General features: G+C 34.5%; 4 protein-coding genes across 4 annotated transcripts in view; 3 read left to right on the top strand and 1 right to left on the bottom strand.

The window, feature by feature from the left end:
• The first annotated feature begins 61 nt into the window (after positions 1-61).
• On the top strand, positions 62-7,418 carry LOC122007293 (carotene epsilon-monooxygenase, chloroplastic-like). Its single transcript, XM_042563137.1, has 10 exons — positions 62-690; positions 1,284-1,580; positions 3,258-3,455; positions 4,010-4,111; positions 4,991-5,131; positions 5,200-5,307; positions 6,229-6,311; positions 6,451-6,613; positions 6,790-6,848; positions 7,231-7,418. The coding sequence occupies exons 1-10, from the start codon at positions 157-159 to the stop codon at positions 7,244-7,246; spliced, it is 1,701 nt and encodes a 566-aa protein (XP_042419071.1). The 5' UTR covers positions 62-156; the 3' UTR covers positions 7,247-7,418.
• A 323-nt stretch (positions 7,419-7,741) lies between these two features.
• LOC122007294 (acyl-acyl carrier protein thioesterase ATL3, chloroplastic-like) lies at positions 7,742-11,017 on the top strand. Its single transcript, XM_042563138.1, has 5 exons — positions 7,742-8,178; positions 9,294-9,394; positions 10,283-10,392; positions 10,529-10,624; positions 10,709-11,017. Exons 1-5 carry the CDS (start codon positions 7,943-7,945, stop codon positions 10,820-10,822), a joined length of 657 nt encoding a protein of 218 aa, XP_042419072.1. The 5' UTR covers positions 7,742-7,942; the 3' UTR covers positions 10,823-11,017.
• A 2,197-nt stretch (positions 11,018-13,214) lies between these two features.
• On the top strand, positions 13,215-14,466 carry LOC122007295 (acyl-acyl carrier protein thioesterase ATL4, chloroplastic-like). The gene is made up of 5 exons (XM_042563139.1): positions 13,215-13,507; positions 13,596-13,696; positions 13,797-13,906; positions 13,996-14,091; positions 14,175-14,466. The coding sequence occupies exons 1-5, from the start codon at positions 13,296-13,298 to the stop codon at positions 14,283-14,285; spliced, it is 630 nt and encodes a 209-aa protein (XP_042419073.1). The 5' UTR covers positions 13,215-13,295; the 3' UTR covers positions 14,286-14,466.
• LOC122007292 (CCR4-NOT transcription complex subunit 1-like) overlaps positions 14,378-27,983 on the bottom strand; it is a 32,690-nt gene continuing 19,084 nt past the window's right edge. Inside the window, exons 25-51 of the mRNA XM_042563136.1 lie at positions 27,784-27,869; positions 27,589-27,694; positions 27,412-27,507; positions 27,022-27,174; positions 26,139-26,321; positions 25,817-26,055; positions 25,616-25,736; positions 25,416-25,538; positions 23,645-23,689; positions 23,461-23,538; positions 23,273-23,389; positions 22,630-22,756; positions 21,552-21,655; positions 21,354-21,476; positions 21,152-21,238; positions 19,731-19,877; positions 19,555-19,656; positions 19,384-19,431; positions 19,148-19,291; positions 18,966-19,027; positions 18,071-18,224; positions 17,785-17,976; positions 17,571-17,675; positions 17,265-17,396; positions 16,150-16,389; positions 14,858-14,962; positions 14,378-14,733 (exon numbers count right to left, since the gene is read on the bottom strand). Coding sequence (XP_042419070.1) covers positions 14,599-14,733; positions 14,858-14,962; positions 16,150-16,389; positions 17,265-17,396; positions 17,571-17,675; positions 17,785-17,976; positions 18,071-18,224; positions 18,966-19,027; positions 19,148-19,291; positions 19,384-19,431; positions 19,555-19,656; positions 19,731-19,877; positions 21,152-21,238; positions 21,354-21,476; positions 21,552-21,655; positions 22,630-22,756; positions 23,273-23,389; positions 23,461-23,538; positions 23,645-23,689; positions 25,416-25,538; positions 25,616-25,736; positions 25,817-26,055; positions 26,139-26,321; positions 27,022-27,174; positions 27,412-27,507; positions 27,589-27,694; positions 27,784-27,869 — 3,354 coding nt within the window. The 3' untranslated portion in view covers positions 14,378-14,598. The remainder of the gene's footprint in view (positions 14,734-14,857; positions 14,963-16,149; positions 16,390-17,264; positions 17,397-17,570; positions 17,676-17,784; positions 17,977-18,070; positions 18,225-18,965; positions 19,028-19,147; positions 19,292-19,383; positions 19,432-19,554; positions 19,657-19,730; positions 19,878-21,151; positions 21,239-21,353; positions 21,477-21,551; positions 21,656-22,629; positions 22,757-23,272; positions 23,390-23,460; positions 23,539-23,644; positions 23,690-25,415; positions 25,539-25,615; positions 25,737-25,816; positions 26,056-26,138; positions 26,322-27,021; positions 27,175-27,411; positions 27,508-27,588; positions 27,695-27,783; positions 27,870-27,983) is intronic.

The raw sequence follows: 27,983 nt of genomic DNA, 5'->3' as shown, positions 1-27,983 counted from the left end.
ATGTAAAATTTTATTTGCAATGGGACTGCATGCAAATATTCCCCTAACTTTAACCGTTCCAGCGACATCGGCCATCCATCGTTGCCTCATCATCTAATCCCAACTCGTCCCTTCTCTCTTCTCCTCTCTGAGAAGGCAAGCAGCGACTTCCATTCCATGGCTTCCACCGCCTCCTCCTCCCTTCGACTCCCATCTCTCCTTCCTCCGCAAGCCCCCGCATTCTGCAGATCAGGCCGCCAGCTCCGTCCCCACCGCCTCCGGCTTCACCCCGTCAGAAGAAAGCCCCTACTCGTCTCCGCATGCTCTCCCCAGGACAACCCTAACGGTGCCGGCGGAAGCACCGGAAGTAACAGGTCTTGGGTTAGCCCCGACTGGTTGACTTCCCTCTCCCGATCCCTTTCCGGCGGCGGCGGCGGCGACTCCCGGATCCCGTATGCCGACGCCAAGCTGGATGACGTGTCAGACCTCCTCGGAGGCGCCCTTTTCCTCCCCCTATTCAAGTGGATGCTAGACTACGGGCCCATCTATCGCCTCGCAGCTGGCCCTCGCAACTTCGTGGTCGTCAGCGACCCAGCCATCGCCAAGCATGTCCTTCGAAACTATGGCAAGTACGCAAAGGGGCTCGTCTCCGAGGTTTCTGAGTTCCTCTTTGGATCTGGGTTTGCCATCGCCGAAGGTGCCCTTTGGACGGTTTGTAATCTAGGCTCTTTCCTTAGATTATTACTGTCCTGTAAATGAATTAAGACTGAGGGAAACAAGAGATTATCTTTGAATCGAGTAAGGTGTAAAAAAAAAAATGAAGTAATGATGGTCATTGAATCAGAAAAGGCGGTGATGCATTTGATTTCATTCGGCATAGATTTTATCCGCTGCGGTTGGCTTTCTTCTTCGGTTTTGGTTCCATGTTGATTTGCTTTTATTATCACTCGCTTTTATGATGATTGTTCTTGTATTTTCATAGTTGACGTTATGCTAACATAGTGAAGTCTTACACCATAGAGAAGTGTTACACCTTAGCTTTTTTTTTTAATATTCTTTTAAGGGTTGATCATATTGCTTTTAAGTTTTAACCCGACTCAAACCAAAGAGAATTGGTAATGGTTCCAAATCTTTGGAGCTGTTTTTTTTAGTAAATTTAATTTCTTTGAAACAAGTTCATTTTCTTTTTGCTATTTGTACCCGTAACTGATTATAATTGGTCCGTTGATGAGTGCTATTGGTAATATCAATTTGTTTATGACTTTCTTTTTTCTGCTGTTTATATCTACCAAATAATGTTGCAGGTGAGACGTCGTGCAGTTACCCCATCTCTCCACAGGAAGTATCTCTCTGTAATGGTTGATAAAGTTTTCTGTAGGTGTGCCCAAAGACTAGTGGAGAAGCTTCAAATCCATGCCATGGATGGTACAGCAGTGAACATGGAAGAGAAGTTTTCTCAATTAACCTTAGATGTTATAGGCTTGTCTTTGTTCAACTACAATTTCGACTCACTTTCATCTGATAGCCCTGTTATCGAGGCAGTTTATACAGCACTCAAAGAAGCTGAGGCTCGTTCAACTGACATTTTGCCGTATTGGAAGGCAAGTGATTCTTATATGCCATACAAACCTATTTTTCCATCGTAGATAATAGGAATCCGAATCTTAATGAAGTAGTAAATTTAAGAAAACCAAAATCCTTTTCTCTTGCGGTATTTTATTAATTGTTGTTAAGCAAAACTTAACTGCTTTTGATGGTTGTTTTAAATTAATTACACTTTCCTACATAAGATGGGATTCTATGTTTTACTCTCATATTTCTAATTTATTGCGAATGATGTAGTTGTGAAACCAGAACCAGATTGCCTTGACTGAACATAGAACATTGGAATGCGCCCTTAAAGTCTTGTTCACTTTATAGGAATTGAAATACACTAGATTAACCTAGATCCTACCAGGTTGTAAAAGGCTAGTTATTCATATTCTTTGGTATTTTTATTTCATGTTCTTTGTAATTAGTCATTAGATGACATGAATATTTTCAAAGATGTTGGATATAATTCATACTTAGACAAACATCAAATTGAAGTAGAGTTCAAGGTGGGAAGTGCAAGAAATAGTATAGAAGGTTGTATTTAGCATAATGATTGCAAAGACCTAATTTGAGAGCTTAATAAGTTAATAACGAGGCAAGATTATGTAATCTGTGACATAATTCTCATAACACATGGGTAACCATTATTGCGTGCTGACAACATGCAACTAAGACATCAACGGCATATATGCATTATATAAGCTTGTTTGCAGTTCATCATAGAAAATATTTGAAACCACTGTGATAACGTTATGTAACGATATTTATATTTAGATATCTAAGTGTACGTTTACCACATTTCATACCAGACAAATTAAGATACACAATCTATATAGACGAAACTTTAACATCTACCACACAACATAATGAATTGATTGTAATAGATATTCATAAAAGAAATTTTACATGATTATCCAATTCTAGAGTGTTTAACTTGTACATTTTTTTTGACTATTTGCACAAAATAATTTTCAAGTATCTAAGAGAGCACCTAATTAACAAATATGATATTTATACTTATTATTAAATTCTCATCTGCATACTGATCACTCTCTTCTATCATTATATTATCATTGGGGGTTGTTTTTCATGAAAATAACGTTTGTTTTACTAGATTTGACTTAGTCATTCTATTTAGACTCATTAATGAACTCAACCGCTTATGCAGTTTGCATGTTTGCTGAGCCATGCTGCATATTCAGCTTCAATGAGTAAATTGAGGATTTAAAAAATAGGAATGAGATTGAGCTACAGAAATATGTGAGCTGATGCACTTGCTTGTCTAAGGAACCTGAAATTCACTTGCATCTCAGTAGCAACAAACTATAGTTTATTTAAATGAAGAGTAAGGAGGATTGAAATGGCTATGTGGAATTAGTAGCGATTATGAAAGGGTTGGTAGTTTATGAAATAGGTATCATAGAATTACATAGAAATTTGCACATGTTTATTATAGCTTTTTCTAAATTTTTATAGAAGCTTATTTTTATTTGTTAGACATAGGTCCTATTTGGTGCTTATGTCGGTTTTAGAGGAGGCCTTTATGATCCACTTTAACCTATTTGAAATTCCAAGACTTTCATTGTTACTTTCTCATGCTCCTGTACGATCCACTTCTGTAGAAAATCTTCTTCTTTGATTAGGAATATTAAGTTTCAAAAATTTTCATCTGGTTGATGTTGCAGCTCCCTATTCTCTGCAAGATAATTCCCAGGCAGATAAAAGCAGAGAAAGCAGTCTCTATAATACGCAACACTGTTGAAGAACTTATTATCAAATGCAAAGAGATTGTAGAAGCTGAATGTGAACAGGTTGAAGGGGAAGAGTATGTCAATGAGACAGATCCTAGCATCTTGCGTTTTCTACTAGCCAGCCGTGAAGAGGTTTTCAATTCATGCAGATTTTGTTCTCTGTTATTATGAAATTTGGTGTTCATATGGTATCGTAGTCTTTAAATTTGGAATTTTTCTCTCGCTAAATGAATCAAAGAGGAAATTTTTAAAACAATACCTCACTCCTGCCAGTGTTGTATCTTTTGAACAATTTATAAGAATGATTCAAGATCACAAAAATAAAGATAAAAGATACTTCCAAGTTTTTTAATTTCAGGATTACTTCCTCCTAGGAAAAATGGTCTGACCCAATATGAATTTGACAAGGTTTTGACTTGAATCTTTTTTAATTGATCATCTTCTGCTTAGCTGTGCAGTTTGCTGATACTAAATAGAATTGTCCATTGTGATTAATGGTCTTTGGTTTGAACATGTGATTCTAACCCTTACTATGACTTGCATCGAGATGCTCGTAAACTTAAATTGCGATTATAGCTTTGCAACTATTAAGATGTTATTTTATATGTTGTAACTTACCATCTTAATTTAGTTATATATAACCAAAAGTCTCACATTTGTTCTCGTTATATTTCCTTGAATTTCAGGTTACAAGCATACAACTTCGTGATGACCTTTTATCCATGTTAGTTGCTGGTCATGAAACAACTGGTTCAGTTTTGACGTGGACAATCTATCTTTTGAGTAAGGTAAATTTGAAGTTCCTTACATATCTGTGCTACTAATATCTGCATGGTACACCTGAAATTTCATGTGACCAGTTGCTAAAGTCGTCCATTGTGGTTTAATATATGTCTATAATATTGATGGAACCAAATTATTGGCATGTCATTCATAGTTTGCATAGTGCATGCATGACATAGCTTACCCTACATGCCTAATATGTTCCCTCTTCAATCTCCATACTACTTGAATCAATTATATTCTCAAACAAAAGCTGAAGAATTTGGAGAATGATTAGGCCTGTCAGGAAGATAATTACCCAAGTGGTTTAGACTTGTGGATCTGTTAATGTCCAAAAAATATACAAGAGCTTATTAAAAAAAAATATGCACTTTTTATAGAAGCCCATGCTTAGACACTGACCTTAGCTCAGTGAGATACACCATTCGGTATGGCTTATGTCCTATAGACCCTATAACTCAGATTGTTCTGTTGTTACAAGCCGAACTGGAATCAAGCCTCTTCTGCCGTTGCTTATTGTTCCAGCTAAATGCTTGTTTGTTCCCGAAGGGATAGTTATGTGTCATGAGGAAGCCAGGCAACGCAACTAATCCATTCAAATAAAATTAGGAGGATGTTGGCTTAAGCACTTGCAACTTTTGATTTGCTCAATGCATTTCTTTGTGAGCAGCTTGTATTCCAATGGCCTGTGTAGCTCTTGCAACATCATGTTTATCAGTATGATCTAATTTGATAGGTTCACAGATACCACTCTAGGACTTCATGAAATTTTTTTTTTTTAAACAATATTATTTTGGCTTAGATTATATATTTCCACTAGTCCAATTAAGTTGATTATATTTTTCTTCCAGATATGTTGACTGTTCAGCTTTGAATAATTGAAGGATCCATCATCTCTCAAGAGGGCAAGACATGAAGTTGATGAAGTTTTACAAGGAAGACCTCCTAGATATGAAGATGTCAAAGAGTTGAAGTACTTGATGAGATGCATACATGAATCTTTGAGACTTTACCCCCATCCTCCAGTATGTATATCTTCTTTTGATCCATATTCTGCCTTTGTCATCTCTTGTCCAAATTATCACTCTTGTAGGTATTGATAAGGCGTGCTCAATCCGATGATGTACTTCCTGGAGATTACAAGATTAATGCTGGCCAAGATATAATGATATCTGTGTATAATATACATCGGTCGCCAAAGGTTTGCATGATATTCTGATACTTTATCTAGTTGAGATATTTAGTAACATCAAGCTCTTGTGCTTCCTTCGTTTTGTTCTTCTGCATCCATTCCTGTTCATCGTTGATTCTACCAATAATGTAATTTTAAAACTGTGTTGACGATGGCTTCCTCACTTGACCTGACAAATGATGAAATGACAATATTATACATAGCAACAATGATAATATATTAATATGACAACCCTAAACAAGTAAAGTCAATTGGCACTTACAATGCATGTATGATGATGATGCATTCAACATGTTAATCAGAGAAAACAATTTTGAATATTCTTATGTTAGAAATTTACCTTTTAGGAAAGATAATCATACATAATGCAAAATATATTTTAGGCTTTTTTTAACTAAAACTGTATTGATTTATTTGATGTTAGCAAAAAGGACAGGTAATCAAGATTACGAAAAAAGTAACATAAACTGTCTGCCCTAACATACTTATTACATGTGTTATGCTGACAGTGGGATGTATAAGTTAGGTCCTAAATTGCGAAAAAAAAGAAAACTAATTGTGATTTTAATTATCTGGAATTTTGTTCTGATTCTAGTCAGATCTGCACCTCCTCTCTGGTTAATCAGACATGCACAGAGATAGATTTAGAGATGGAAACAACCCCTAAGACATCCTTGGTGCTAAGAGCACCCAAATTATTAGGTTTAGTTAATATTCTAGTAAATGGTTAGCATCTTTCCGAAGACAGGGAATCCTTTGAGATTTAGTACAACAGAAGCTTTTAGAGAAATTGCTTCATTTGGTGCTGTTTTCCACTTATCATTATCATAATTTATGTGCGTTTAGTTGTCTCAGTAAAACTGTCTTTTCTCTTTACATCAATTGGTATAAAGTAATTACCAGCTTTTCTAAACTACATTCGTCTGCTAGGTTTGGGAGAGAGCGGAAGAATTTTTTCCTGAAAGATTCAGCTTAGAAGGGCCTGTTCCAAATGAGACAAATACAGATTTCAGGTTTACAATTAGTTCATGTTATGTCATCCACAAATCCTACTAAATAGCCCTGCTGAGCCGTATTCACTTATCCAGCTTCTTGCTTAAAGAATCTTTTCAGGCATTTGATGTTTACATCATGCTGTTTTATGTTTCCTAGATTCATTCCTTTTAGTGGAGGACCTCGAAAGTGTATTGGTGATCAATTTGCTTTGCTCGAAGCAATTGTTGCTCTTGCTATCTTCCTGCAGCACATGAAGTTTGAACTTGTCGCTGATCAAAAGATAAGCATGACAACTGGAGCAACCATTCATACAACTAATGTGAGTTACCAGGATGAATTTATCACGAGAACTTTGTTGTACATATGATTTCACGCGCCCGGTAGAAATTGAGTTAACAATGTACATTAGGAAACAAGATCTATCCAAGTAGATGTTTATTCAACAATAAGTTGCCTTGATGCTTGACTTACATTTGGACCTTTATTCATGCGCAGGGGTTGTATATGACGATAAGTCGGAGGAAAACACAGCACGATCCTGTTCCATCCTTGAGGTAACTGACGTCTCTTCACTCGCTCGACATTGTTATCGTCTTCTCTGTTAGATGTGATCACTCACGCAACATTGTTGACCTCTTAGACCGGGTTCAAACCAAACTAAGGCCTTATTAACTACACTAAAATGCACTGTCAGGATGAAATTGAGTGATCATATCGAAAACCTAATCAAATGGCCAAAAGAAATGTAATGAATTGCATATAGGAGACATGCTCGATGATGGCTCTGTCAAAGACCAAACGGTGGTAGTTCAAAGGAAAAACTCTCTTAACTGAAGAAAAAATTGCTACATTTCTTTAGGTATTAGGATAATGAAATCATTATTGGGCTGTTTAAAATTAACCTTCATATCCTAACTCGTTTCTCTTCGTCTGCAGTGTATCATCGAGTTAATTGCTTCGGTATCGGTTTTACGCGAAGAGTTAGCCAAAGGTATTCATTTCTAAGTTGTCCTTGGTGCCACGCCCTTCCGACTGCATACATAGCGAGGGAGGAAGCGAGATCAATGTAATTTATATTTTAGATTAATCAAGAGGGTCGTTCATAATCTCAATTTTCAAGCTTATTAGTAGTTTTTTTCTTTCAACTTCATACAAGTTGACTAGATTAAAGTCAACCTCCACTAAATTAGCATTCATCTCTCCTTTATATTAAAATCAATTCATCAACATAAGAAATTAAAATTCTTCTCTCTAATTTATCGAATCTTATAAAATATATTTCTTTAGCATAAGTAAAATAAAATAAGGAGATAATAATTATATGCGATACATAATTATTCTTTTAAAATAAATTATATAAATTACTTTCGAAATATATAATAATAATTATTATTTTATATTTAACATGATTTTTAAAAACAAAAACATATATTTTCATCCATGATCATAAACTAGTAAAATACTAGTAACTCGTCCCTGATTCTAGTTTTTTGACTGATACTGAGTCGAAAACTTTGCTTGATAAAATGCAATTCCTTTAACTTTGAGTGGGTAAGTGAAAATGTTGATAAACTCGGGGGGCAAATAGATAAATGATCATGTAATAAATTCCCTCTGCGATTGGCGGCCTCACCAAACCAGTGAAACGATGCTGCTCCTCGTACCGATCGCCCGCGTCCCTTTCGCCTTCTCCCCGTCCCGCGCCGAGCTCGGCAAGACCTCCGGTGCCAGCCTCCGTGCCACCAGATCCTCGATTCCTGCTCTCCTTGGGTTGCGCGGAGGCAGCGAGAGGAGTTGCAGTATCTTATTCCGCCGTGAGGGACGGAGCATCCGCCACTTCTCGGCGAGGAGCGCCGAGGCTCTTTGCGCCGACCGTGAAATCAGGTTCTTTGAATTTTTTTTTCCTTCCTCGCCCTAATTCTAATTTGAGGAAAATGCCGCATCTTTAACGTGATTTTAGCGGATCGATGGAACCTATGTAGGAAAAATGCTAAATTTGGGGGTGATTCTGTCTGGTCAGCGGAGAGAAACAACTCTTCTGTCATATAGTACTGACGGCGAAGATAACGATGATCGTAGAGGGCAAGTAGCAGTTGTACTTGTAGCCTCGTTCTGCAGTCATCTGATGCAGCAGGAGGCTGATGCTTCTCTAAGGTTGGCGTGACTTCCTGGCAATGAAGGGAGAGGTAGGTAGGGTTTAGGCAATGGATGGGAGAAGGGGAGAAGATATAAGAAGGGATTTAGAGACGATGAAAAAAAAAACGCATAACTTTGTTCCTGCTGATCCCCATTTATGCCACATGATGCCCATTTATAAAGGATAGATTCTAAATTTCTCGCTTTAAGATATTTTTGTCGAATTATCTGGGTACATGCTTGTCGCATTCGTCAGTGGAGATTGGATGTCTTCCCTTTGGAAGTGCAGATTGCTGCATCCTCTTGTGTAGGCCAATTCCCTTCCTTCACTGTGGTCAAGTCCTCTCCGCGATGATCTTTCAAGAGATGGGTTGGGTCCATAACAGGGAGATTAAGCTTTCAGTTTACATCAATTATATTAAGCACGTTTACATGAGAAAACTCGCTAAAGCAATGATACTGATGAATCTGATATGTGTTTATAGTGGGAACAGAGGCTTTTGGTAGCAACATATCATAATAATTCTTTTGCTTATAAGTGTTGGATGCATTTTCTGACCACTGACATATAAAATATAGATGGATTCGTATAGTCGGACATCTTATTATTGTATTTTCAAAATGGTGAAAAAAAAGAGTCAATGCATGCTCTTCTGAGTTCCTTATATAATTTTTGGTGATGCCTATATTAGTTAAGTTGACTGCATTTCTCAACTTGAAAGGCATCTTTCTTTTAGATATTTTTGTTTGAAGTGTGACCGAGTTGTATTTTTCTGGAGAAACATGGTAGAAACATCACGATACGATCGCATATTTTTCCTAATTTTTTCGGTTGGTTCTCATCCTGCTCACTTTCTATACAGGAATGATAAATTTTTTGAAGTTGAGCTCACTGTTAGAGATTATGAACTGGATCAGTTTGGGGTAGTCAACAATGCTGTCTATGCAAGATATTGTCAGCACGGTAAGCTTTTCTCTCTTAAATTTTTGTATAACATATTGCATCTATCGGTAGGTTGGTACCCTATGCCCAAGTGGGATTATCTTCCAAAGAGAACAAACAACTGACAACCTACCAAAGATTGTCATATTTTCGGTTGAGCAAGGAAAAAATTTACCATTGACTGGTATTTTTCACCTCATCAAACATCGGAAAATTTGGAAATGTTTTTTATTTGCGTGAAACAAATGAACCCCCTTCAAGTCATTCGGATTTTGGTAGTTATGGTGTAGCTGCATTTAATTATGGGTCATTTAGTAGTTGTTATGCGAGTTGCATTTGTTATGCACCTTATCTATGTATTGCTTGGATGGAAATGAGCAATAAAGTTTCAGTTTTGGAAGACATTTTGCTAAACTGATGACTGATATTCGATGCTTAATTTCATTACACTCGAACGAAGTCCTTGTTTTCTTTTATTGTGGTTCATACCATCTAGTAAATTTGGAATAACAGCTGAACACCTTTAGGAGTTATTGTATACGTAGTGACCTAATACTTTATTTCTACTGAAAAATGTTTCCAAGACTACGATGAAGATGACCATCCTTGTCCTCTTTACAGTAAATCCATTTTGCTATCCAGTGTGATTTTTTTTCTAGTTACTGACAGCGGCAGTTGAAAACTTAGAAAATGCTCAACAAATGTCACTGTAACATACATAGAAGTGTTGATACGCTGCATTTCATATGTTTTAAAAGACAACTAACTACATGTTATAAGGTCTTTTGTTTTGCTCAAATGTTACGTTTCTCAAAGGAAAGGCTGCGTGGTTAGACCTTGACCGATTTTTCTTGTTCGCAAGTCGTTCTTCCATTGGTCTGACAAGTTTCTGGTTTCTTGAATGACCAGGGCGCCATGAATTACTTGAGACTATCGGAGTTAGTCCAGATGCAGTTGCTCGCACTGGAAACTCATTTGCTCTTTCTGATCTGCATCTCAAGTACATTTCTCCACTACAAGTATGTTCCTCGCTTTCTATTATTCATCAAGTGTTTCTGAAACTCATCCATGAGAAGCAATCAGTTGAGAACTGTCATATTCTTTTGACAATGGATCATCATTGTCGATATCCAACATCATTTCTTGTATTGACAGAGTCGAGACAAATTTGTCATGAGGGTAAAACTTGCCGGGATCTCAGCAGCTCGAATCTATATCGAACATTTCATCTATAAGCTTCCCGATATGGAGGTAAGTGACAAATACAAAGTTTCTATGTCTCATCCTACTGTGACGAAATACAAACTATTTGGCGCCGCGTATATTTCTTTTCAGCCTATTATGGAAGCTTCTGCAACTGTTGTTTGTCTCAACGAAAAGAATCACCCTACTCGTTTGCCGAGCGAATTGTCATCGAAACTACTACAATTTTTCTCCGAAGTGGATTAAGCATCGAACTAGCACTGAAACCGACCGATAGAGGAGCTCCACAACACATTTGAAATTGAGTTTATTGATGGCTTGTATTTGAAATTGAGCTACTTTATGAATTTGTAACCTTGCCTCACTATCATTGGAACTTCGACATCAACGTGAAATACATTACATTGTGCAATTTTTCGCATAATAGAGATTTCAGAATAACGCATGTTTGTTTAGCTCCTACAACTTTAAGAATCCAGTACACTTAGAGCTGGAAATGAGCTCTCAATTCAAACCGTTTAGATGTTATCGAACTCTCAATTCAAGTTTATTTGATTGTTTAAAATTTTTAGTTATTTGATTAGTATATTGATAAGAATTTTATTAATAAATATATTATTTATGAATATTATTCATAAATATTATTCATGAACATTAACGAGTTGAATATATGCATCATTTTTATCAAGTAATGGGAATATGAATGGAAATGAAACCCATCAAATTATATGGGTTTGGTTGATTCTCATAAATCTAATAATCATTCTTAAAATGTCATTTTCAAACCCACAATCCAAACACTATCTTTTACTATCATTCCATTTCCTCATTGCCAAATCCATCAACCAAACACCCCCTAAATGTTTATGAGAAAATTTGGTATTCTAATTTATTTGTCTGTTAATACATACAAAGTCAGTTATATATATATATATATATATATATATATATATATATATGAATTGTTTGTGAAAATAAATAATTTTATATAATCAAATTTAATAATTAATCAAATAAGTTTAAAATTTTCAAACAATAAGCAAAATTCTAAGTCAAGTCAAGTTTAAATTATGCTCATCAATTTTCTTATTTGGAAAATTATTGTAGGGTCTGTAGTCTTAACTACTGTAAAATTAAATAAAATAACATAACTTAATTTATCAAAATTATAAGATATATAAAAGTATTATATCAAAAATATTTTTTTATAATTTACTTCAAAATTAATTAAATATTTCAACTTTATTTTTTTAAAAAAATCACGATAATATATTTTAATTATATTCAACCCTACAATTTACTATTATAATAGTTATGTCCATAGATATTAAAGTGTTAAAGTTCAAATAATTTTAATTAAATTTAGAAAAAATATTTTGATATATATATATAGTAATTTTAATTAAATTAGACTAAAAAAAAATTGAGCTAATTTATTTCAGTAAGTATATATGTCCAGCTAAGTAGCTATAATAATGTTAAAATAATTTCTTTAAAAAATAATATATAATATGATTTCATTTTAATATTTAAAAAAATAATGCTTTTAAAAAATCATTTTAAAATTTTGCCTACAATTTATATCATGTGAAAACATCACCACAGTGAATTTTGAACGTGAGAATTGTGCCTGTGAAAAATAATTACATAATAATGTTGCCAATTTTTTTTGAGCACGTTGAACATTACATCTGGACGAGGAATGTATCCATTTTCAGGGGCAGAGAGGATATCGTCTATTGTTTCATGTAAAAATCGTTTCTCCATGCTTAAATTTCCGGATCCACCAGTTCACATGCTTAAAAATCGTTTCTCCATGCTTAAAATCGTTTCTCCATGAATGTAAAAATCATTTCTCCATGCTTAAAAATGTTTCGGACTTTTAGTTTTCTGGTTCCATCAGTTCACATGAATTTATTTCTTTAATCTCGGTTCATTACATTTAACCCGCGTGCAAATCGTTTATTGTAAGTATCAACTGTACAAAGACATTAACTATTATTAGGCTCAAATAAACAGAAAAGATATTCTAGAAATTATGTGTGTTCTTGATTTAAAAAGATATTTTGGAAATTAATCGTGCATGAATAAAGACATTAACTATTATATGTAAGTATCAACTGTGCCTTATTTTATATGTAAGTATCACATGTTCATGGATAAAGACATTAACTATTATTAAGCTCAAATAAACAGAAAAGATATTCTAAAAATTAGGTGTGTTCTTGATTTAAAAAGATATTTTGGAAATTAATTGTGCATGGATAAAGACATTAACTATTATATGTAAGCATCAACTGTACGCTTGGCTTAATATGTAAGCATCAACTGTACGCTTGGCTTAATATGTAAGTATCAGCTGTGCATGAATAAAGACATTAACTATTATTAATCTCAAATAAACAGACAAAATATTCTAGAAATTAGGTGTGTTCTTGATTTAAAAAGATATTTTGGAAATTAGATGTGACATTGAGCTCTCCAATTGTCCAATCCCCATAATTAATAATTAATGACCTTCGACTCAAATCATTCAATGCAAAAATAGAAATAATAATAATAATAAATAAAAATATGTTAGGGATCTCCGCCTTCTAGTGCAAAGTTATAATGACTCACGATAAGAGAACTTGTATATAAATAACAAACCATCCAAATAAAGCAAAGCAAAGCAAAATTTTAAGCACCAACTAAGAATTTGTAGCCCATCTATTGATCGATGGCGGCACACTTGCTCCTACTCCACGGCCTCAATCACTCTTTTGTTCCGTGTTACTCATCGTCGATCAATTGCCTCCCCCTGAGAGCATCTACTTCTTCGCACGGGCAATGTCCAATACCTAAAAGCAAGCCTTCTATGATGGTTTCTTGCTTGACGAAGAGAAGCCCTCGGAGGAGCACCAAGGCATTCGCTTCCATCCCTCACTTGAGGTCGATCGATATGTGTCTACTTTGCGCGCTTGTTGATAATTTAACGTCTTATTAGTCCTCATGTTTAACTTGATTTATTTATTCATAGGACGGAGAAATTTTTCGAGCTCGAGCTCAAAGTCAGAGACTATGAACTCGATCAATTTGGATACGTTAACAATACGGTGTATGCCAACTACTGCCAGCACGGTAAATTTTTGTTCAAAAACTTAACGAAGCTAATAGTAGCATATGTATGTATGTGTGTACGTACGTGTATATATATGTGTATGGATTTGTGTTTGGGCAGCTCAACACGAGTTGCTGGGATCCATCGGAATCAATGCAGATGCGGTAGCTCGAACAGGGAATTCTCTTGCAATCACCGAGATGGACCTCCAGTACATCGCTCCATTAAGAGTATGTGTGCATAACTATTTTCATGCAAATCATGCTACGAATTTATTCGATAGGCGAATTAATAAAAGATTTTTCCTGACCAATATCAGAGCCATGATAAATTTGTTGTGAGAGTTAAGCTCACGGGGATATCGACTACCCGAATGCTGTCGGAGCAATCCATCTATAAATTGCCTGATTTTGAGGTAAGCGATGAACCAATTTAGTTTTCAAAGCTCTTTTGTACTAGTTTTTTGATAATTCTTGTGTTCGATCGATCGTCTTTCAGCTGATAGCGAAAGGAGTTACAATTACCGTTTGCCTCAACAAAAGTAATAGACCGACTCGTGTGCCGGACCAGTTTTCATCGAAATTACTAGAGTTTTTCTCGATGGAATAAGTGGCGCATGTTCTGTTCTTCAGCATCAGTATGCTTATTATGGTGCTCTAGCCCAGGGAGTTAGTAAATTAATTTCATCTGATGGTACGATGTTTACCTTAATACAAGTTTTATTACGAGTAATTCAAATGTAGACCATAAATATTATTTACAATTTTATGGTTTTATTATTCTATACAAATGAATCTCAAAATGAACCAGAAACCCTTCAAGTGATATCGTGGGCGATAATTCTAGGATGGTTCTTCCAGCCTTCGTGGCTATCTTGATTCATATAAAAGACTTTACATGTAGATCAATGACCGCTGCCATCTCAGATACTACCCGATACCATTGCGTCGCTCATAGTTTTGGGGCCGACACAGGTCCTCGACACGGATTCAAACAACTTTTCAATCTCTGGAGAGCATCTTGTGAATGAACAATTCCAAAAGTCATACCGCTGGTTCTGAATGTATTGCATATAGGCAATAATTAGTAAATATAGATATATATGCTGAGATTTCAATGAGGTTACCTAACAGAATCGAACTGTAAATAATAATAATAATAATAATAATAATAATAAATACCCTGATCAGTTCGATGAAAGTGATGAGTAAGCCCCAGGGATGGGGACGATTAACAATCATTCGCTCCAACAGCACTCGAGTTATTTGCTCCTGTATGCTGCTGTCCTGCAATTATATGGGGGGAAAAGAGCTATCATCCCTTGGCAAAACCTATCAAAAGGGCTTGGAAAAGCATTACAGCAATAAGGAATATTAAGGTACTACTTGGTCCATAAAATGTAGCTTGATCTTGTGCGATAGTGGTGAACTGGTAATAGGCTGTAAGATAGTGGAATCTAACTAAAACATTTTTAAAAATAATTACTAGCATTTAAGATTTATCATAGCTAGTATTTTCTTGTTTGCTACGTGAAAAATCACAGGTTGTTGTTGATGATGCTTTAAGTATTTGCTAGTAATTATTTGCTAACTTTTAAAATGTAGCAAGTAATTACTAGCAAATAATTATTAGTCAGACAGGTACAATGGATCTCTGACAAAATAGAGTAAATTTAAAATGCCCCTTCCCACATGTTTGTGTACTTATCACAATTACAACTTCAAACACAATTTTCATTTTCAAGTCGCATTGAATTGTTTGAACTGTCCCTAGTGGTGTTAATGCTGTTGTAGTTTCCACATTCTCTTATCCTCCGTTCACCTCAAAATTTTGTTAACCACCCATCTTAGGCTTTTTTTACTAGTAGAAGTGTAAGAAAAGGCTATCATTGGCTAAATTTTACATGAAATGTTGAGTATTGAAATTTTCTGAGGCATCAATAATGACAATAAACATGAAGTTTTAAAGTGTTATTTGGAAGTCACTATATGGTTTTTTTTCTAGTTCTCATATTTTTGTACACCTGAAGATGCTTAATCTGCTTTACAACATTAGAGGTTGCTTACACTGAGGGAAGGATAAGAGGTGAGAGGGGTAAAGGTGAAAATAATAAAAAGGCAATGCTGCCCTCTTTGTTTGCTTGATGGAAAGGAAGTAAGAAAATGGTGCAAGATTTCAATCAGTCACTACCATCAGGCAATCAGCTTATTATCTGTCTGATGCCGAATGAACATATTGCGAGTAAAATTTCAGGTGATTTTCTACATTTTCTTTCAGGCTCCTTCCTTTTCTCTTAACGAAGTAATCAAATCTCTTAATCTTTACTAGTAGTCCTATTTTGAAATGCTAGTTTCATCAGAAGTTAACAAAAAACAAAGAAATGGTTTATCAAATAAGCATATGAAAACAATAAGAGTAATAGAAGGAAATTAAACTATTAAGAAGAAAAGAAAATGAAATAGCCAAGCCTAACCTGTTTGGACTCAGCGAATAAGTACAGCAGGACAAAAGAAAAGTAATGAGTGTGGTTGTTAGGGTATCGCAGTTGATTAGCGATTGCATTTAGTAAGAGGTAACGTCCTTCTGAGTCCAGGTTATTTATTAAACTATGAAAGATCTCCCTAGGCGTGCTAACTAGGAAAAGATCCAATGGACCATTGTGATTCACTTGTTGGGTGGATGCAGTAGACTTGTTCTGCAGTAATTGTGTAGCCTGCGCCACAAATAAAAAAAAAATATTCATAAAGATAAAGAAAAACACGCACAGACACAGTCCGACCCATCAAAATTTAAAAGAAGCGCAAGTACAAATTAAACACAAAAAATAACTCGTGACCAAGAGTTTCTGTACAAACTGATCCTTCTTCTGCACACCAAATTTTGATAAGAATCGCATGGGATGAGTAATTAACTTATAGGAAAAACTAGATATGAAGATGCCTAACATAGTGTGTGTTCAGTTTAAGCAAATAAAATAAATTGATAAAATGAGAAGGCAAGGGGTCATTTAGTAGACTGATATGATGTGTAGAGGATTGCTATTAAATGCCTTAAATAAAAATTATGCGACATTCGCTTCAGCTTGTTAAGATCCAAGTACAAAAGCCTTGATAAAAAACTAGGTAATTTAACCATGTATATTCTCCTAATATATATTATTAACGCATATTGAAAGGACAGCTAAAGTAATTTATAGGATCCATTTTTAAAAAAAAACTTTTAACGAGAATAAATAGAAAGAGCTAAGATAAAGTGTTTTTTTACTACTTGCATGTATGTAGTTAGACACAAGTCCTTAAATTTATTAATACTCCCCGATTTTGTCAATAACAGTAATGCTCAGATAAGATAGTTAACTAGAGTACATGTTGTTTAAAGTATAATGTTTTATTTAAACTAATATTATCTCCAACATTATCACAAATGGGTGCATACTAGGGAAACATAGAAAACAAATCCAACCAATGGAAGAGACAGATTTGCAAAGGAAAAGATAATTTATTATATATTTTCAAGAATTAAATAGTGGCACAAATACCCTAGACGTCAAGTATTAATTGAACTACAAGTATGCAAAGAAACAGTTACCTGCATCCCTATGTAAAGAACAAGTGAGTTGATCAATGGTACATTATAAGGAGTCCCAGCCAAGTTTGCTTCGCTTTGAGAAAGAAGTAATTTCGGAATCAGTTCGCTTATGAATGAGGATACTTCAGATGTCTGCAGCATTACATGAATAGGAGGGAAGATCAATTATACTCGCTACTAACACATGGAAGCAACTTATCAATATCAGCATTAGTATGTCAAAAAAGGAGTAACTATAATGACGTTATGAAGAACATAGATCACAATTTAGTAATTAGCAGAAGAATAAACCAGTTCACCCACTACCTTAAGGTACTCATCAATATCAGCTTTGATTTGTTTTGCTTTTAAAATACTATCTACATCAGAAAGAATACGAGGGGGTTGGCTAATTTCTGGAAGCAAATCGATCTGCAGAAACAAAACAAAAAGCATGCAGGTCAGATGCAATTTCCTCATTCTCTCCATCTATGGACCAAGGTATTTGCAAAATGATAACAACATTTCATATAACAACCACCTTTAAGTTGGGAGTTGATGGATCAGGAAGCCGCATATTTCGTGGGAAAGCACTTAGAATGACATTTCGCATTTGGATGCAACTTGAAGGAATCACATCACAGAAACTAAAGTGATAATCACAGAGGAAGTCAGGAAAATCATGGAGCAGAACAAGAAGCACTCTAAGAGTCCCTTTATATAACAGTTGCACCTGCAATAATACACACCAGCACAATGATATGAATTAGGTAGTTGCTTTCAAACGTAAATAAAGAAAATAAACAAAAACAAAAACAAAAACAAACCGGTTCCGAAAGTTCCACATTTCTTAAATATGGCTCCATGAACTTGAGTAGATCAACAAGCAAGCGCTGGAAGAATGGCCAACCCTTGGCACCATTGCACGTGAGTAGTTTTGGCATGAAGCTTCTGTGACTCACCAACTCAAGCCATGCAAAGCTAAAAGAGTATGAATCAGAGGAATATAAAAAAAAGGGCAGCCCAGTGCACGAAGTTCCCGCTATGCAGGGTCCCGGGGAAGGATCCATTGTACATAGCCTTACCCTGCTTTTTGCAAGAGACTATTTCCAGGATTTGAACCCGTGACCTTTTGATCACAAAGCAACAACTTTACCGTTGCGCCAAGGCTCCTCTTCAATCACAGGAATAGAATGATTAAATAATTGAATTATTAAATTGGCCAACTTAAGTTATGTCATGGGAATTGCAAACATGGATGAAAAAAGCCTTTCAAACATTTCCATTTACTATTAAGATAAAATGGATTCAAAAGTAATAAAATAAGAATATTTCAGAAAAAATACTACGCATAAGTCTAGATTGATGCATATCTGTCTTGTGCAACTTGTTGCATCAACATTATTTCCAAAAGCAATTCAATGGAGTATGGGTATCAAATTTAATACTATATATGCAATATAAGCGGTCACCAAAATCTTGCATTTACATCCAGACGCATGCTCTACCAATCTAGTAAGAGAAGCATCTCTAGCTTATATCAAGCCAGATCAAGGGTGTCTAGATTCCCTAGCAATTGCCATTAGATTAAACATGAAGCTGAGGTGATAACATCATTGATTCTTGAATCCAATATATGTTTTGTGATGTTACAGTATTAAGAACCAGAGAATTATATTTTCCAAATATTTGATTAATGATAAGAAATAACAAGTAACACACCTCCAACCAGGAACTTTTAAGGGCTGCAATGCATGGAAAGCATTTGCAAAAGATGTCAACACCTGCAGTAATACCTCAATTAGATCAACTGTGTCGGGGGTACAAACTCAAAATAAACCAAGATGTGGGGAGACAAACTCAAAATAAAAAGTTCAAAGGTACATTAACACAAAAGCATGAACCTGAAAGTTGACACTATCAACTGTGTCGGGGGTAATTAGATCCAAAAGCCAATTGATAAACAATCTGAAATATGGTCTTGGGTTGAAGGAAAGTTTTTTCTCTTCTGCATCCTTTTGGATGGTTCTTACAGTAACAGATAAAATCTGTCAAAATAAGTATTGGCAAAGTAGTTAACCTAAACACCTTGTTAAATGTGGAAACAAAGAGCAAGATAAACTGAAGTGTTGAAATTAACCTTCGGAAGCAGAAGAGATTTAGTTGATCCCTGATCCATAGAACAGTACTAAATATATAAAAAAAAACATCATTTTCCATACAATATGCTAGTATAAGAAAAGCAGTTGCATGATTAGACATGCTAAAGCAGAAGCAAATGAGACAACAATTTACTGGCAAGTAAGCATACCTTTAACACAAGAACCACAAACTTCGCATATGAATCAATTGAGAAAAAAGATAGCAACTGTGGTTGTTCATGCACAACTTTACAATAAGTGACAGCTAACTCCTAAAATATCTTGTGGCAATTAGCAAGGAAAACAACATATGCTAGAAGAAAACTGATAGAAATACTTGTACTACCGTGAACACGCGAAAAAAACGGTCTGTGATATCATCACCCTTTAACAAACCATTCTGCTGCAGCTGGGAAATATAATGACTGTAGGTTGATTCATTTGTTGTGGGAAGTTCACAAATTCGGCACCAATCAGTAAAGTAGGTAGCAATCTGCATTGTATTCAAAAGAATTTCAGCAACAACAAGATAATATAAAGGAAGCATCCAGAGACATTAATGATACATCTAACAAGTAGTACCTAGAATTGATAATATAAAAAACTAGTACAGTTTGGACATAAGTGTCCATATGCATTCTCAAAGAATTAATATAAAAACTTTAAATATCTGTTTGGGTGCAGATTTTGTTCCCATGACAGAACTATACTGCTATGCTGACTGATATTAGAACACAAAATGGGTCAGCTCTAAACTGATCATATGGCTTAGGTTTGAGGAGTAATTAGTTAATATTTCCTTCTAGGCACAGCCTTTTGATCATTAATCATACAAACCCAGTAACTCTCTAAAAAAATTATATATCCCAATAATTTGCTTCAATAAGGTTATAATTTTGAACTTCCGTGGTTTCATTTATTGTCAATCCTACCAAATTGCTACAATCTTTTGATAAATATTCAGTAAATATTATTGTCAATCGCTGTTAAATTTGTTGTTGAAGCTTGTATAGAGATTACAAAAAAAAGGTAATACTAGCTTAACTGAGTTTGTAATTGATGCCAACAAACTTATATTTACTTTGTCTTGACTTAACCAATGTTTCATATTTAATTTTACTGAATAATAACGAATACTTGAGAATTTTCTCATCATGAAATAGCTTCAAAAAAATTGAATTTTAACCATGAGATTATATGCTCATGTTCTTGTCATAATTTCTATAACTAAAATAGCATGCAAATTATAAGTGCTTAGGATAATAATACAATAACCTCTTTCCCAAATGTTAATCTTGTTTTATATCTGTCTAATCTAGGTATCACCACCAAGAAATATGTGTAAGAACGATCTCAGTGTATAAAACCTGATACAGCTAGAGATTTAAATATCTAATTAGTGTGTCCCCAACTAAAGAAAACATGTAAGCACCAAGACAATAAACAATGAGTCACAAATTAAATAGGAGCATATTTAGAAATTAACTGGCAACATAATGAAAACGGTGCTGCCAGATCCAAAAATTTTAAGGTGCATCAACTGAAACAATTTTAACTTAACTGGAACAGAGGAAAAGGAAACCGGTAAATGCATATGTAATTATTGTGATCATGCAAGTGGACCGGTAAATGGCAAGGTCTACAGACATAAGAAGCGCCCTCTGGGGGGCATTTAACTTTAATCTTCACTAGCTTACCAGAAAGATTCAATCTAACAAAAACACAATACTGTAAGCATAAAAATGAAACAAGATTATGATTGAATACCTGCTCATAGAAACCAGCAGGATCAGCAGGTGATGGTTCATTAGAATCAAGCTCCTCCCTGTTTGTCAAGGAAACTCCAGAAAGACCCTGCTAAAACAAAGGCTCAGGATGTTGAATGCTGCATATGATGCAAATTAATACACTGTCGAAAATGATAGCATCAAAACCAAAGCACTTGATGTCTTAATTTATGGAGAAATACCTTCTTATCCTTGAATTGCCTGATCTTCTCTTCTTTGTTCAAAGATAAAGGAGAATTTGCATTACTCTTAGCAATCTCCACTAATTGTTGCAATGACTCTGGTGACCCAGGCTTCATAGCCAACTGCAAGAACGTAAATAATATAATGAGAAGTTCCTAAATAATTGTTGAGGAAAATGATCAGAGGAAAAATAAAACCTTTGACAAAGCTTCAATGAGATTATATAGCTCTGACATGCTTACACCAGGTTCCTGAGTAGCCAAAGTTTGCACAAGGGATATGGCAAACTCAGTTGCAGGCTCTGTGAATGAACACAAAGTTAGTCCCCAGCATTCAAAGTAATAAGAGTTTTCCAGAACCAGTATCAAATTGCCAAAGGCACCAACTAGGCACTTGACCGAGAAAGGAAGACATATTTTCCAAACCACCAAGTTTTTGTTTCATTCCTAATAATGAGGAAGCTGATAAATATTAAACAACCAGATAATTAAATGCAAAATTAAAAACATAAAACTTTTTTAAGCAGGTCCTTTAATAATCAAGTTGAAAAATTCCAAAGACATGCATTATCTGCTGTGCTAAAACTGTGAGAAGTGTGACAAGTTGCATTTGAATTCCTATAAAAAGAATAAACTTGATAGAAAAAATATGTATATCAGAAACACTATGAAACTTAGTTTCACTCAAATTTCAACGTATTGTATGAATATGTTCAAAAGACAATTAGGAATCCAGCATGTCACTTAAAATAAAAGAAATGAGAGAAAGAAAAAAAACTATGTATTGGCTATAATAGCATGCAATAAGCTTTCCGGATGGATACAAAAGAATAAAAAAGAATTACAGAAATGAGAAAAAAAATCAGAGTTGGCTGTTCAAAAAAGTCAGCAAATATAAAGGTGGGATAAGGGGAGAGAGAAGACATGGTAGAAGAGTAGATGGTGACAAGACTTTGTGCAAAAGAAATAGGGGAAACAAGAGAGGGAGAGACAGAGAGAGAGATCAAAGCAATAACAATATATATATGCAGTAACAGAATTGGAAGCACCAAGTGCTTGAGAAGGTACTTACAAATTTTATTTCTTTTAATTAGAAGCATGATTCAATTTATGATCCCAATTCATGAGACAACAAAAATCTCCTTGAAGTTTCATAAAACAAACTCATCCATTATGAACATATCACAACAAAATTCAGTGCTCAGTCATAGGCTTCAACAGTAGCAAAAAAGTCATCCAACATCAAATTGAAATACTAATATTTTATTTGACATACTATTTCTCCCCCCGCCTATAAGTTTAGCCAAATGGACATTGTACTCGGCAAGGTTGAGTAACTCAGAACGAATAAGGCCCACAGTTATGTCTTTGTTGAATTTCCGTTCCTCATCAGAGTAAATTACCTGGAAAAAAATTATAGTGAAGAAAGTAAGTGCAATACTACAAATTTTTCGATTCCAATGGAATATAAATGAGAAAATAAAACAGATATGGTAGCCTCCTTAGTAAATGATTAACTAGATTGTCAAATTGACAGCAGTACTGATACAGCATTTTAATGAAAGAAACCAGATATCAGAACAATCTTTGAAGATACTGTTATTATATCAAATCATATGAATCACATTGTTAGATCCCAAGATCCATGGCGACACAAACAACACCATAGCCATTAAGAAAATTTAGAAATTAAAGTTTTGCATAAAAGGTCCTTCTAGCTTACAAAAAAAATGTGCCCTTGATTATGCATAAAAAGCAATGCGTTAATAGTAAATGATAGATGAAATCATGAAATATAATAATAATTTGCTATGTTCAAAATCTAACATCAAATAAGATAAGGTTAATTAAGAATCAAATTGAACTTGAAATTATAAATGATTAAATCCTCCAACAGAGATCGAACGGTAGGCGCATACCCAGCTTGTCAATTCTTTGACAACAAGTTTGCAAACATCTCGTATGGCTGCTAGAATTGCTAGATGTGAAGCAATATGGAGAGTGTTTGATGCATTTTCATACAAGCTCTTGAAAACCTGAATTACCATGATACACAATGTTACTAAACTATAAATTCTTGCAAACTATTTGCATGCAATAAATGAACCTTTTGGGCTATAGCTAATGAGGCTTCATCTCTACTTTCACATTTCAATATGATTTCTGGAATTTCAGCAACTGCTTCCTAAATACATCATGCAATAAGTTGTCACATCTAGTGAAAATTATGTAGGAAGGAAAAAAAAAGAATTAATATGTGGAGATGACAAACAATAGAGCCAAAAACTAACCTGAATTTCCGTGTCTCTGGCATCAGCAGTAATCATCGCTTCCAACTGAATGGATGTGTGAGTAAAATCATAATGGAAAAAAATTATTAATAGAAGCTTTGGAAAAATCTTGAATAAGCTCTAACTCAAACAATATGGTGACCATAAATAAGTCGACAGTGTTAAAATTCTAGAGCAAGTTTAAGGCTAAAAGGCAAATCTGATTAAAGAGAAACTAAGCTGGCATTTGTTTAGGAAATCTTTACCAAAAGAAAAAGGAAACTAAGGTTGATATAAAATTGCGAAGTAATTATCTATTTAGCATCTTACTTTAATACAGGTTAATGGCCAATCAACAACCCATGATTATCAGTCTTCACACCAGTAACATAACAAAGAAAAGCACAAGCATACAAGAAAGGTTTTATATTGGAAAATTGAAATTTCCAATTGTCCATTCCATTTGAATATGAAAAAAAAAACATATGCGCTAAATGATTGATTTCATAAAAAAGCATGATTAGAAATCTTATTAGAGGTAATCCTAAAAGTGTGAACTGTGACATTATTATAATCCTTGGAAAACAGTTCCACACTTCCACACCGTAGAAATATTTCCAATGAAACATTAATGCAGATTAGAAATAAAATTAAAGAAAAACTTGAGATTGACTGTGTGCAACAAATTTCAAATATAATTTTATTGTTTGAAAATTTCAAGTCAAATGGTATTTTCATTTTTGATAATAAATAGAGAATAATTATAATCCCAATTAGAGTTTACCCTTTTTTCTATTTAGAAAAATTATTTCTATGTTTATTTTGAGCAAGACCATAATCATAAGGATGAAGTACCCAACTTTTCAGCTTTGAGTAATGACGAAGAAATTAAGTCTCTTTGACAAGCACCACAAGACTAAGGACATCACGTAATAAGTCTCTTCAACAAGTAGAGCTACATGAACCTAGTTTTCATACAATCCCTTTTTATTATTCAAGCCAAACCTAGCCTGAATTCAAGCCCCTACACAGTAATCTAGGTAAGTCAAAAAAAAAATCCGGCTATCTAGAGTTATTCAACTCTTATAGGGATGGGTTCATATAACGACACGAAGATTTTCCCATTAGTGGCACATGACATTCTTAGTTGACCCAAACTTTACAATCTCTCCATTACTATAACTACTGACAAGAAAACTACTCTTTTGAGCACAGTGGTAAAAATGTCACGTCGTACACAGCAAAGCTTAGTGAATCCATGTAGGAATCATTTAGTCTCAATTTGTAGAAGTCATTTGAAAAGAGCCTTCCCCCTGTTCAGGAAGATTTTAGTGGAGTTCCAGAACAAATCATTTGAAAATTTAGAGTCAATTTTATTTTTCTCTTTTGTTAATAATTAGGAAACAATTATAATCCCAATCAAAGTCTACCATATTTTCTCTATTTAAAATATTTATTTCAAAACAATCCCACTTTAGTGGGATAAAGGCTTACTCATTATTGTTGTTAAAATATTTGTCTCCATGTCTACTGTGAATTGAATCTGTAAAGGAAGTCGTCCAAAGTTGTATAATTTTAATCTAGGAACTAATAACAACTGTCAATGTCTTTATTTGTCCAAAAGTTTGCCTTTGTGAGGTTTGTTTTCTTGTCCATTTGCTATACTACATCAAATATTAAATGGAATCTAGTAGATGACTCAACATGCACATAATTAATGAACATTTTGAGGGAATCATTTTCAGTAGAAATACTGCATTAGTATATGACCATGGGAAAAAATCAAATGAACCTTTTGAGCAACTTGCAGGTATTTCTCCAAAGCCTCCCCAGTGCTCAGCAATGATTCAGGTAAAACAGCTCCAAGACGGTCCATACCAGGTGAAGAAGATGATGCTAAGACATTTGTCGAATCCTGATATAAAAAGAAAAGGAAAATACAATGAGCGTATTTAAATTCAGAGAAAAACTACCATAGGTTTTAACACCGACTTTGGTTGCAACTGCTGGATCAACCATGTGTAGATCAGCAGAAGTAACAGAAGCTACCATAGAACTAACTTCAACCCCATGTTGCATGAGACTATCATCAGCACCATAAATTGGGGAGACACTGCAAGAAAATTAAAGAGTTATCACAACAATCTGAAGGTCTGGTTTACTAACTGTAAAATAAAACACTATTTAATATACCTAGGAAGTTGTACCGAACCACGATCTGACTCTTCCAAGGTAAGGTCGAAGGGTTGTGTCATGCTAACAGGAGCTACTTGCGAAGTGACATAGACATTGGAACTAATGTTACCAGAACTTGCACCATACACACGTGACAGTGAAGAATTACCCACAGAACTGCCTAAACTAGAAAGGCCAAGAGATGAAGTAGTTGAATTCTGACCAGACTGATTTTGCCAAATATTCTTGATAAAATCCTACGAGGAAATGGGGAAAAAATTTAGAAGCCAAGAAAAAAAATTATTAACCACACAAACATTAAGGGTTTTGTTTTTTTTACATCATAGACTCGCTGTTGTGGAATGGAAAGGCGACCAGGTTTTGGACGAAGTGCCTCTGGGATTCGTGAAAGTGGCCCTTGTGCATAAGAAAGGGTATCAAAATATGCAGATCCAGATGCTTCCCTCTGTTTCCTCGAGGCAGCAAATGCAGGGGCCATCTCTCCATCAATCAATTCAACAGCCTAACAAAAGACAATTCCATAGCAAAAAGATGTTCTAATAGATGTAGCTTGTAAGAAGACATAATAACACGATGATTATTTAGGAAACAACAGCAAGAAATCATAGCTAAAAACCTTTACGCATCTCAGAAATATTTAGGTCAAAATAAGTATGGTTAATATTCACCTTAATAGTTATACTTCCACAACAAAAATACAATTAATATATTTTAACATCTTAAATCTGGCTATATAAAGATTCATTTGCAGATTAAGATGCCAATATCCCACTATTCATAATTTATATCGATTGAAAAGACTATATTAAGAAATGGTGATCCGCCTGATAAGAGAACCAAAATAAATTTGCACAAACAAAGATTTTAGTTGATAAAAAACTGTAAGTCTAACTCAACTGATTCAGTATTCTACTAATTTATTCAGACATAAAATTGTGTCTATATCCAATACTTCAATCACAAAATTTATTCTGAAAACCAGTGTTTGTTTAACCTAAATAATCATGCAAAATTAGCCTAGCATGGGCAGGTATTGAGCTTTAGACAATTTTCAGATGACTGAAGGCTCCGCTGCAGCTCATCCACCTTTATTTAATTTTGAGAGAATATACTAAGAAATTGGAAATATGTTTAGGCCCAATTCTGCATATCTAAAAAATAGAATAATATTTGAGAAAAAAGGAAGAAGAGTAATTGCGTACCTTCTCTGATGCTACATTCTCAATTACAGCGCAACCAAGATCAAGATGATCAGTTGTGAGGATCTGAACTATTTGTTCAACATGATCATTTGCCACGTTCAAAGCTTGAAGAAGACCTCTTAAATTGCTTGAAAGGGCTACACGAAGGGGTTCCTGGTAATCCAACAATTATAAAACAAAATTCTAAAAATCCAAAAATTAGGCACACAATATCAAATTCTAGAAAACAGACATTCAGACAACTCTGAGCAACACTACAAATCTATCATCGTATCCTAATAAAATCAATCCTCCAAATAATATACAAATTCAATCAAGAAAAGAAAGCTAGGTAGAAAACATGCTCTGAAGATGCAAGATTCATAAACCTAACAATAAAAAAATAGGAACCTTGCACGTCACATGAGCCAAGCTTCCAGCTAGAGTTCCAACCATTAGATGGGCAGAACGAGATATGACACCATCATCAGTTTCCATGGAATAATCCTAGAAGAAAAAGAACATGGAATTGCAGAAGTGTGAAAGAAAATGCTTAGCGCATTAAATTTACTGACGAAAGAGAGTAACCTTCAAAACAAGTTCTTTTGTTGTCCTACTAGCAATTGTAACACTTCGTTGAATAACAGGAGATACAATTTCTCTTATGGCCTTATCCATTGCCAGTTGAATAATTCTGATATAACAAAAAAATTATTACAAGGCATAATATCATAAATGTGAATGGCTTATTAAAATGATAATTAAACAAATAGAAGCAAATACCTGTGGAACTGCATGTTTGACCCCATAGAACTAAGCTTTGGATTAATATTGATATATGACTCAGAATTTGGAATTATTGTCAAAAGCTGTGAAGATAAATAAATTACATATAAGCACATGATACATAAAATGTAATATAACAATTTGTCACAAGTAATCTATTAACTCAGGACTTAAATTTCTAAATCAATTTAAACAGT

This window comes from Zingiber officinale, chromosome 7B, assembly GCF_018446385.1.
Source record: "Zingiber officinale cultivar Zhangliang chromosome 7B, Zo_v1.1, whole genome shotgun sequence".
Classification (NCBI taxonomy): Eukaryota; Viridiplantae; Streptophyta; class Magnoliopsida; order Zingiberales; family Zingiberaceae; genus Zingiber; species Zingiber officinale.
This window is presented reverse-complemented; position numbering and strand designations above follow the sequence as displayed.